General features: G+C 39.0%; 1 protein-coding gene across 4 annotated transcripts in view; it reads left to right on the forward strand.

Annotated features, from left to right (window-relative positions):
- LOC103394755 (roundabout homolog 2-like) overlaps positions 1-12,305 on the forward strand; it is a 133,780-nt gene that overhangs the window by 102,017 nt on the left and 19,458 nt on the right. For all 4 annotated transcript variants that reach the window (XM_025065561.1, XM_025065560.1, XM_017041923.2 and 1 more), the window contains 8 exons: positions 2,024-2,148; positions 2,795-2,966; positions 5,685-5,890; positions 7,878-7,959; positions 8,112-8,286; positions 8,618-8,784; positions 8,881-9,002; positions 11,603-11,834. In XM_025065561.1, coding sequence (XP_024921329.1) covers positions 2,024-2,148; positions 2,795-2,966; positions 5,685-5,890; positions 7,878-7,959; positions 8,112-8,286; positions 8,618-8,784; positions 8,881-9,002; positions 11,603-11,834 — 1,281 coding nt within the window. The remainder of the gene's footprint in view (positions 1-2,023; positions 2,149-2,794; positions 2,967-5,684; positions 5,891-7,877; positions 7,960-8,111; positions 8,287-8,617; positions 8,785-8,880; positions 9,003-11,602; positions 11,835-12,305) is intronic.

Here is a 12,305-nt window from a genome sequence, read left to right on the forward strand (position 1 = left end):
GGGTGTCCTATCCTCCATCAGGCCCACTCACTTCATATTTACACCAGATCAATTGGAGGAAGCTACGTCCCGGCCAATGTTGTTTATAAACCAGACGAGCAATAAAAAAATGTTTCCATTTACTCTTGCTTAATTATTGATTCTTCCACGTGTTATTGTTAAGCGCGAGGGTTCAAGTTCAGATTTCAACGCTGCCTTCGTAGCATTTGAAGTTGAACCGTTTGCTTATGCTTGCGCTGGTTAATGAGAGATAACCACATGCTAAGCTAAACAAAAGCAGACGAGAAAAGGCATGCTAGTCCGGTTAGCTACCGCTTGTGCTCCTGAACTCCCGCTCAATACTGAAATGCAAAATGATTGGCCACAAAACTGACAAAGAGTGTGTGCTGAACAGCCAGTCATTGGTGCATCTGTGCTTATAATGAATGTATGGTGTGGAAAGTGAAAGTGAAGCCCTATTTTCGAAGCATTGCTGTCGTCGCACTCAGATGTGTCATGTTGTCATAAAATCTTTGCTATTACTCACAGGAGTAAAAAAATTTTTTTTGTTGAAATTGTATATAACATAATGAAAAAAAATATTTTTGTTGAAATTGTATATAACATAATTTAATATATATTAAACTAATCTAATGATTTTTAAAAATGTTTTAATTGGCACTCATGGACACAGACAGTATACAGTACATACTGTATCTTCATAAATCTTCATCAGCAGCCAATTTGTTAATTCAAATGTTGGCGTCGCGTCAAGGCCAAAAAATAAACAATCTAGACTTGGATGCAGAGACAGAGACAAAATCGAATCATATTTCAGAATTGTCATCACTGTTACCCTCACATAACTACACATAAATAATTCTGTGCATTTACTTTTGTAAATGATGTCGCTCTATCACAGATGTCACCAACTATATTTGTCGGAGGGCCAGAATATTTCTAGAAAACACCCTCTGGGCTGGGCACTCACTATCAACATTATTATTTGACATTTTATTTTGGAATCCAGTTGCGGGCTGAATTAGACGGTTCAACGGGCCAGATTCAGCCCACGGGCCGCCAGTTGATAATCACTGCTCAGTTTCATTTATCGAGGCGACATTGCGTTTTCCCTTTCATGCCGTCAGCACAGTGACATGATCTTCATTGTATCCCGCCTTAACTTAGTCATTCAATTTTCTATCTCCTCTCTGTGCTCCTGTCTAACTCATGGCTTTGTCATCTTTCACTTTCACTTCCACTCTTTCATTGTCCCATCAGTCCAGCCTATTGGTAAGTAAGAGCTGAAGCTTTGTGCACGTGCTGCTTCCACCTGTCTTTCACGCGATCACCCATTTGTGTGTGCATGCTCATCACTTGCATGTACTGTCGCAAAACTGCAGGATTTTGGGGGGGAAAAAAAACATATGGTACTGGAGGCACTATTTCAGACTGATTTGCTAAATCATTTGAATGACAGAGAGGCGTTTGCCAGAGAGGATTAGCGGATGATTTCAAGCTACGGTTTTGATTGATTGAACAAAATTTGTCTTTTTTTTGTTGTTGTTGTTGTTGTTGTTTATGACTATTGAAGGGATTTTGTTCTCGGTGTTACTAGTACTGCTGGAGGTTGGAGATTAGAGTTTTACACTTCACAGATTGCATTTTGCAAAATCCTACGTACACTATGATATTTGAGCAAAAACTCTGTGATAATTAATTGAATTTATTTATATTGATTAGTTAGAAATACAGGGGTCGTTTCATTGTTCGGTTGAGTCTAAAATAACAGTATTTAACAGTAACAATATTTTAAAATAATTTTAGGTCAAAATGAATTGTTTGGGGTCTTATCTCAGTCTATACTTTGACTTAGATTTTCCAGGATTTACCTCACGTTAGGTGATTCAGTTGGATACCAGATAATGCAGACAGATACATTATACATTTGTCAATAATAAATAAAGCATGAACCTGAAGCTTAGGCAAACCTTTGGGCTAATATACTCTCCTATTGTTTTTATGTTTATCTTGTTTATCTCAGAGGCACCTCAATTCGTCGTCCGACCCCGGGACCAGATTGTGGCTCAAGGACGGACAGCTACCTTTCCTTGTGAAACCAGGGGCAAACCTCAGCCTACTGTCTTTTGGCAGCGGGAGGGAAGCCAGGTGAGGATGCTGATTCAGGATGTGTTTACATTTGCCATGTTTGTGTGTACATTGTATTAATTCACTTCTTTTTCTTGTACAGATACAAAATCTAAAAAAAAAACAAATAAACACCACTGGTAAATCAAATAAAAAACACCACGGCTCTCATTAAGTGGTCAAATCAAGAGAAGGAACTGCAGATAAAGTGTCTTTTATCGTCATCGTTTTTGGCAGTCTCACCAACAAACTCACTTAGTCAAAAACAATGTCCTGCACTGCATTAGAGTGATTAGACATAATGAAGCAGGGGGAATGTCCTCTGCTGCCCATCAGTTTGTCTGCTCCGGGTGCAGAAAGAGCCAACACTAATGTTTCTATTTCATGGCCATGACTGCAGGTTGTCACAGCAGGATTATCTTAGGGGGTAAAATACCATTCAGTCCCAGTAGAAAGAGGCTGACCCACTTTTCTGAGTGAATACTGCCATACAGTTGTACAGTAAGAACATGCCCCTATATATTGCGCCCTAACCTTATTTTAAACATTAAACAATTGCTAATAGAGTAGAAAAATGATTGGTATCTAAGTAAATTAGTAAATTAAAACGGATGACAATCGGACGAGGACTTTGGTTTTGAGCGTTCTTCACCTTCACTTTCCGCAGGATCTTCTGTTTCCCAACCAGCCAGTACAGGACGACAGCCGACTCTCCGTGTCTCTGGATGGAGAGTTGACCATTTCGTCTGTGCAACGCTCCGATGCGGGATATTACATCTGCCAGGCCCTCACCGTGGCAGGCAGCATAATGGCAAAGGCTCAGCTTGAGGTATCAGACGGTAAGACTGGACACACACACACACACACACGTGTACTGCTCACACATTTATTTTTTTCCAGAGAGTAATATGACAATACAACATGTTTGGTACAGTGATAGGACATAGAAATACAGTATTTGCGATCAACCTCACATCCACCCAAAGGTGAGAGTCATGATTGTTTCACTGTATTTGTTGGTCATTTCTTTACATTAGAGAGCTCAAATTAAGGTTTTGATTTTTTTAAATTAATTGTTATGTATAAACCACATTATGGATCATGTTTTTATTCTGTCGTATACATAGTATATATATAAGCACAACAATCCACGCATTAGGCTTGTAAATTTATGCACAATCGAATATTTTTGTGCATCACATGAGTGTTACGTATTGGGTATTGTCATTTGCTGCTTCACATATTTATGGACCTGTTCTGTGTGTATTCATAGCATGTTCTTGTTGTATTGTCTGCCTTTTATTTATCACCTGTCTACATTATGGAGGCACTGTTTTCTTTCTTTCTTTTAATATTATTTCATCTTAAAACTGATAAATCACACCACACACGAATGCCTTGTCAAATGTATTTCTTGTCACATAAAAGCACAATCTAGTCAGTCAAACCAATCCTGATGTCATTACTACGCTGAATAAAATGTGCAAGACGTAACTGGAAGAGAAAATTTAAATTTAAAGCCAAACTTTGGCATTAGCATCAAGTGCTAATTTGCTACACGCTGAATAAAATGTGCAAGACGTAAATGGAAGAGAAAATTAGACAGTAAAATATGTTTTATCCTTAATCTAGATGTAATGCTATCTGTTTTTTTTTTTTTAAAGCCAAACTTCGGCATTAGCATCAAGTGCTAATTTGCTAATGGAGAAACGTCTCACTCCCTCCTACGGGTATAGAAATGTATTCGTAGATGCCCGTCAGTAATCCTTATGTTATCCTAGGAACATTGACATTAATATTAGTATGGTATATCTTATTACTATCAGTTATGTTGAGCGTAGACAATGGAAATTAATACAATTTAAAAAATGTGGCCTCTGTTGTTGGTTCTCGAACATCGACAGCACAGGTCTCTCCATCGTCAACGCCGGTTTTTGCTGGTTTTTTTTTAAGTATTGAATGTAATTGCTTCATATCATTAGACTCGTGCACTGACCATGTTTGTTTACTGTATCTCATGACCATTACTGATAGTTCACGTCGTCTCCGGTTCGCTTTTTTTCCTCTTAACCATATCGTTAGACTCGTGCACCGTTCACTCTGTTTGTTTACTGTATCTCTTGACCATTACTGATAGTTCACGTCGTCTCCGGTTCGCTTTTTTTCCTCTTAATCCTCCTGCCTTTCTTATCAGGCAGCAACTTAATGTCAGTTATGCCTGAAGTGTTTGTTGCAGAGATATTTGTATATTTTTCGCCAAAGCAGGAAAACGCTAACGTGTGACCAGCCAAGTGATAGGCATGGTTCAGAAAAAAACATATATACAATCATTTCTTTTCTTTTTAAATTTAGTGGGTGTGGCTTATATTCAGGTTCGCTCAATCGTCATGTGTTTCATTGTGTTGGAATCCTGTGATCGTCATGTGTTTCATTGTGTTGGAATGGTTGTTGTTCTTAATCCTTTATTCAAACCAAAACCAAAAAGTTTTCTGGTCATCTCTCCGTTTTAATAGCCAGACAAACAGTAGCAGAGTGGTGAGTGTTCTTTTCTAAAAGGTTGCTGGTTTAAACCTCAGTCTTTCTGGACGGAGTTTTCATGTTCTTCCGTGTGGTCAACTGGTTTCCTTCCATAGTCTTACAACTGTACAAGTGCAGGAAATAGATGTTCTGGACACTCGAAATTGATCCTAGGTGTGAATGCGGGTGTAAATGGTCCTTGGTCTCGGAACTACTCGGAGTCCAGCATGTCCACAGGATCTGCACCAAATGCACTTAAGCTGAATCCCACGTGTGACGGCTGCTCAAAGGCATTGTACTGTGCCGTTTTATTTTTCGCTAAAAGGTGTTTGTTCTGTGAATGTGAAACTGGGTCACTCTTTGAGTCCCTTGCAATTACCACAGGACAAGGTACAAAAGTTCAGAACCGACGTTTCATTCCCACGGGAAGTTGATAGATTTGGTTAAACTTGAACCAGTCGGAATTATTTACAAAGACAGTTATCAAGGCAACAAGAACAGCCCAGGACATTGAGCTATTCTTTACAAAAAGGGACGTTACAATGTACAAATGCACCAACAGATTGAACGGAAGTTCTCTGGATAATAGACCTCCATTTAAAGCTTAAAAAGCATTGTTTGTTTGGCACGCTGAGCTAGGGTGTAATATTGTGTGCTGAGGTGAATCCAAGAGGAAGGAAGTACATCCATGAGTCAGAATTAAAGAGGGCACTCGTGAATTAAGGGGGAGACATTATTTTAAAAAAAGTTTGGTAATTAGCACTGTGGCTGAAGCCTCGTTAATTCTTATCTAATGATTAAACCTCAAAGGTGTGATGCACTGCTGCAAGCGTGTTGTCCAGCTAAGAAGAAAAAAAAAGAAAAACGGCCTACCAGATTTAAAAAAAAACAACAACAATCAGACAGAGTCTCACAATCACTGAAGCAATGTCAGGAGTCACATGTAAAAAGTGCTCATGATTTTTTTTTTTCTTCTGTAACTTCAAAATCACACTGCTTCGAATTTATTTTCACACCTGCTCTTTGATTACCACCCACAGATCTGAAGGACCGTCCACCACCTATAATCCGGCAGGGGCCATCCAACCAAACACAGGTTCTTGGAGGCGTAACCCTCCTCAAGTGTCAGGCCAATGGGGATCCGGAGCCGACGGTTTCTTGGCGAAAAAATGGAGCCAGTTTGCTCGGAAAGGACCCTCGCTTTTCCTTACTCGACCATGGGAGCCTTCAGATCCAGAATACCAGGGTGAGTGAATGTGACTATATAACTATTAGGAAATGAACTAGTGCTAATCATGTAGCCAGAAGTTGGCCAAAAAAAAACACTCTCTCTGTGTTTAAAGTCTAGCATTGATAGTAATGATTGATTCAATTTACGACATCATTATATTTACAGGTTAGTACAGCTAGAGTCACAGTTGTATTTGTTCCTATTTGGGGCGACCCAATAGGCTGTGAAGTTAGCTTGCTAATATGCTGTGAACCAATATTCTTTGTTGATTAAAGGGTGTTTAAAGATGTCATTACTACATTTAAAGGGGCATTAAAGGGTTTTTGATTGTAAGTACTTTGCTCTTCTGCTACTTCTTGGTCCAAGCCTACGGAAGCATTTAGCTAGCAGTGAAGCTAAGTGCTCACACAACAAACCCTTCTCTGTATATGGCACTTAAGTATTAAATATTTTAAAAGTACTATAGTTATAAAAGTTTTCCTTTTAAGGACAGCCAATATATTTAATCTCCAACTGTCAGTAATGGTCACACCGCAGATCAATCAATTTTGTTTGTGTGAGCAAATGTTGCTATTAGGAATCTAATTTTGAAGAACGTGCGAAAAGCGTGGTTTTTACGTCGCAGTCATTTTGTCCGAACTTCAACAGTTTCTCTCAGAAGGATGCCCAATTGTTTATTTACTTTACAAAGGGCTAAAAACTATATTAAAAGTGTAATTTCCTGCAGGACTGCAAGTTCTCCTGTTTTTCTCAATAGAGGTTCCTTTGTTGTGTTGTGATTCCGGACGTTGTCTTTGCTGCTTTACTTTGATTAGCAAACTCTAATAGCCTTGTCAATAAAATCATGATTGGCCGCATTTTACTTAGGTACAAACTGTACTGCTGATTCAAATAAAAAGTCTACTGTCTTTCTCTGTAATTTAATGGCAGGGGAAGGAACAGATGTCATCAGCATCTAAAAAACCAAACAGCCGTGTGCCGCCAGGTTCTCTTCAAAGATGAATAGATAGTAGGTTTTTATAGGTAGTTAAATAGTCATATTTAGTCTAGACTCAAGGACTAAAGGACAGGGAGTGCAATGATGGCAGTCTACAGAGGCTCATATAATGGCGGATGTTCAATATACAGTGTCTGTCATGGTGTCAAAGTACTTTGCTTTCTCTCCGCGTCACTCTCTCCCTAAGTAAAAGAGAGGAAGTGCTGCACTCATGGACACTGCCAATGTGAAATAGAAGAGTCATCTCGCCTATTTCCTGTGTCAGCACCGATGATGATAATGTTGATGGCGTAGGAGATGAAGGGCGACTATTATTGGACAAAATCAATTAGGAAAATTAATGTTAGCTCTTACTGAGCCGCCATTTTCACTCGGTGGTGTTAAAATTTCCGACCATCTACACTCAAGCCAATTCTCAAGCCAAATGCAGGCCAGTGGAGGTTAATGCTTTTTTGCTGTCTGCTAGCTGTGAAACACATTCCTCGGCCAGGCCATTGAACTGAGTGCCTGACAAACAAGTCTGGGTTATTTGGATTGTTTATTCAAGCAGAAAAAAATCTTTAATGGCCAATGTCATAGGAAAAAAACATCTCCTTGTCGCTTATAAAACAGAAAAGAACAAATACGAAAAGTAAGAAATGTAAGTACTAAAAAAATGTTGTCATTGATTAGTTAGCAGTCGAAGAGGCTTTTGAAAGCTATTTTTCCAAAAAAGACCTTGTCATGTGAATTAAGATTATCTATCTTTTTGCTTCATTTGTCTGGTTATGTTTGTGCTAATTCAAGGATAGTATAATGAATAGCTTTAAAATTAAATTAAATAAAAATAAAAATGTAGTAGTTATTTAGGTAATAAATAACATAAAAATATCATGTTCATGTAATCAGTTAAGCCTTAATTCACAAAATGAAATTTTCCAACACATTATGTAATGTGAACTGTTTTGTGAAACATACGAGATAAAATTTTGCTTTAATTGTAATCTCTTTACTTTCGCTCGTTAGTTGTCTGACTCGGGACTCTACACCTGTGTGGCCACCAGCTCCAGTGGAGAAACGTCATGGAGTGCCTTCTTAGATGTCAAAGGTCAGCTTCAACAGGACAGTACAGGAATATGTTGAGAAGTGTAGCTTGTAGTGTTATTATTATTATTATTGATGTTATTATTGTCACACTATGCTTTTGTTTTGGAAGTATTTATTTAATTGTTTTACCTTTTTTTTTTTTTTCTTTGTCAGACACCGACTATCCCACTGACCCCGTTGACTTTATGTACCACAATACATCAGTCCTACCAGGGCCACCGTCCAAGCCAGCGGTCACTGATGTCACCAAGAGCAGTATCTCGTTGTCATGGGAACCCGGGCCTGAGACAGGCTCCCCTGTGTCTTTCTATGTCCTAGAAGCCTTCGGGTATGTCTTTGACCTTCGGCCTTAGGTTATGTTCGGCGACCCTGGAATTTAAGGCAGTAACATATGTGGGTTGTTTTTGTGAGCTGTGGGCACTCGAGCAACAGCAAGGCAGTTAAATGCAATTGCATGTAATGGGTTGTATGTCATAGCCCAACAGTCAATTTAAAATGAAAGTGCAGGTTAAGCATAAATGATTTCCCAGCTCCCAGTGGGGCTTGTTAGATACACACAGCACTGCGGACTTCAATAAATAACAAAAAAAAAAAAGCTTCCTCTATAGTAATAGAGGTACAGGCCTACACCCGACTAATACGATTTATTCTGTTTGTAGTCAGTCCGTGAGTAACAGCTGGCAGACTGTAGCAGACCACGTGAAAACCACCGAGTACACAGTGATGGACCTACGACCCAATACTGTCTACCTCTTCATCATCAGGGCAGTAAATTCTCAGGGGGTGGGAGATCCGAGCCCCATGTCCGAGCCCGTCCGTACACAAGGTACAGACAAGAAAAAAAATCGTTACCGTTGATGATGCAGAGGGCTGTGTTTTGTCTTTCGCTCTTATAACCATCCCTCCTGGGTTTCTTCCCCAGACATCAGTCCTACATCACAGGGCGTGGATCACCGCCGTGTGCAGAAGGAGTTGGGTGACGTGATTGTCAGCATGCACAACCCAGTGGTTCTGAGCTCTACTTCAGTGAAGGTCACCTGGACTGTGAGTATATCCATTAGAACGAGCATTAGGCAAATCTTTAGTCTGTCAACGTTGTGGAAGTTCTCATTTTCAGTGAAGGTCTTACAGGTGCTATACCATCCATTTGTCTTTGCAGTTAAAATGTGGCATGTCCATTAAGTACCTATTAATCATTTATGCAGTTTGGCTACATGCTGTGTCATATTATCTCAGGTCAACCCAACCATTATTTAGTAGCTGGGTCTTAGACCCTGTTTCCAGCAGTGACTCACAGCAGATCATAAGTCTACTTTCACAATAATCAATTCAGGGTTATATATTTTTTTCACAGTAAACTCAATTGTTTACAGAATTTTGTTTATAGTTTACCAATCTGGCCAATGGAATCTGTGGATATATAGCTGTCAAAATAATGTAGCATGTAGTATTTTAATGCTAGTTACATTATATTTTATCAATCTGGCCGATAGAATCTGTGGATATATCGCTGTCAAAATAAAGTGTCATAGCATGTAGTATTTTAATGCTAGTTACCGTAAGCTAAGGACAGTTAACACTGTTCTTTATTGTATCCAACTGCAAAGGTTGACTGTAGAATATTACATTATTCTAGTTTCACCTTGGATTTTTGAAATGATTTTCTTTTCAGATTTTATTTATTATGAAATTAATGAATTTAGAATACAAATAAAGTAGGCGTTTTCTTTTTTCTTTTTTTTTGGCAAATTGTAAGCAGCAATTGTTAGTATGTAAAGTATGTAAATTGTAAAAAGTAGTTTGAATCCCTCTTTACGGCTTAAAGTCTTTTTGCATTAACACCAATTCTCACATCATATTGAAACTTTTATTTTTACTTTAAGTTCAACCACTTTGTTGTACATCTCCGTTGAATTTCAGCCTATTCTGAGGCCTATAATTATAGGCCACGTCTAGTTGCTTCGCACACCCTACAACTTTTTTTTTCCTTCCGTCCCTTAATGAGGTGATGCTTAATTAAACCATGTAATTCATGGAACGTGCACTTTCACTGACAGAACACAGGTTAAATGCTTCTCATGAGCTCTGAAGCAGTTACCACATCACGTATACATCCCGCCGCCCCCCCCCCAACGCTACATCGTTAGCACTTGGTTTTCAATTGAAATGTATTGATTTGTGGTTATTGTGCAGCACAATCAACCAGACCAACCAGTAATGGAAAAAAGGGCTGAAAGAAAGATAGATAGTAAATATATAAATACAGGGGGTTCTTGACTTGGCTCCGTTCCGATTTGTGTACCGATGTCACTCACCTAGCTCCGTTCCGACAGTGCAACGTTACCCGATTTGTGTACCGATGTCACTCACCTACGCTAAGACAGTGGTAGCATCATAATCTAGGACATGTGCTAAGACAGTGGTAGCATCATAATTTAGGACATAAAAACTTTAGCACAATCCAATATATGATACAATTAACAAAGCTGTCTTCCACATATGCCGCCACGTGTGCTTTGTCCACTCTGCTCTTCGTTTTAACTTTTCAATTTTAAACTTTCATCGGAAGATCGAACAGGATTTCTTTAATAGGTTTATGGAAGGACATTGTAAACTAAGGACCCCCATATACAGAGAAGGCTGAAACGATGTATTTATACAAAGTGCAGTTCGTTAGTGCATGCTATATTCCTAGGGTTAAGCTTCACCTTAGACTAGGGGTGCCAAACATACGGCCCGTGGGCCAAAACCGGCCCAGTCTGGCCTGCTTGATGAATTTTGAAAATGAAAAAAATACACAAACACTTCATGTTCAGGGTATTTTTAAAAAAAATCTGTTTCATTAAATATGAATAAATAAGAATAAAAGTCTAATATACTTGTACTTATTTGAATGAAAACAAAGGGGATAGCCATGGTGTTATGTTATGTTATTCAGTTGAAACTGGTTTTCTGTAGCCACCAACAGAGCTACGTCAGGTCTCCTTCAGGGTACAACATGACAAGAATGCTAAAAATAAATAAAAAATAAACCAATGTTATGTTCCTAAAATACTTAATAATCTTTAATGATTATACTGAATTAAAGATGATTTAAAGACTTACACTTCAGATGGTACTGCTGCTGTTCTATCAAATTTGTCTTGTTCGTGTGACTGTGATGTGAACGTCAATGTTCAGCTACTTTGCCTTTTCTTTCTCTGTATTAGTTGGTTGTTAGTCACTCAGCGTTTAAGTTTTATTTGGTTCAAAGAAATTGTCAGAACATGTTTCTGATCCACATTGTCTTTCTCTGTAAATTCAAAGTGTTTCCACACCTGGGAACCTACTTTAGTTTTTGTGCTGACTTTACACTGCTGCTCCTTTGCTTCTGGCACCTCCTCCCCACTGCCATCTTTATGCTGACTTTTTAAAACACCACCAGAATACATGCTCGTGCACATATCCTTCGTGTTGCAACATAGTTTTAATAAATATTATTTTTGTCAGCAGCATTTTTTTTTTGTGTGGTTTTAAAAAACCAATTTGATTAATTGCACAGTCCTAAATTATCCCGATTTATCTGATTAAAGCTTCACCAATTAATGTTTGGAATATTTTTAATTACGTTGACAACTTATCACTCCCTGTCTCCTCCCTTCCAGGTGGATAATCCATCCCAGTTCATCCAAGGTTACCGTGTCCTTTATCGGCAGACGTCAGGGCTGCCCTCACCAGGGCAGTGGCAGACGCAGGACCTGAAGGTTTCCTCAGACAGAGACATAACTCTCGCCGGTCTGAGGAAGGGCATTGTCTATGAAATTAAAGTACGGCCATTCTTCAACGAGTTCCAGGGCGCAGACAGTGAATCCATGACCGCTCGTACCATGGAGGAAGGTAAGCCATCTAATATCCACCGAGATATTTGTACCAGGTTTTAAGTCGATGTGAGATTGACTCACTTTGCTTTGAAAAACAAACATTTCAAACCATGAAATCATTTATACTGGTTCACTGAATCAATTGTAGTTCCATGCAGGCTGGGGGAACATGTTGTAGTTAAACCTCGGCGAATATTAATATTGATTGATATTAGGTATGGTGTCTGGAAACATGCAGAGCTGAGAAATATGAGAAAACCTCATTGGCGTATTAGTTTCCTAAGAGGTCAGAATAGATGGGGTTTATGCAGCGTAGAGCGAAAAAACAGATTATCAAGATGAATGATGCTTGAAACACTCCAATGAGTTTTTTTTTTGACAAGAGCCTGTCGACTCTGTGACGTCACCACCATCTCTGGCACTCAACGAACCTTCATAAGTTTCCCTAGCCCAGGCATGGGCAAACTAAGGCCCGGGGGGCCGGATG

The sequence above is a fragment of the Cynoglossus semilaevis genome, chromosome 19 (genome assembly GCF_000523025.1).
Source record: "Cynoglossus semilaevis isolate Cse_v1.0 chromosome 19, Cse_v1.0, whole genome shotgun sequence".
Classification (NCBI taxonomy): Eukaryota; Metazoa; Chordata; class Actinopteri; order Pleuronectiformes; family Cynoglossidae; genus Cynoglossus; species Cynoglossus semilaevis.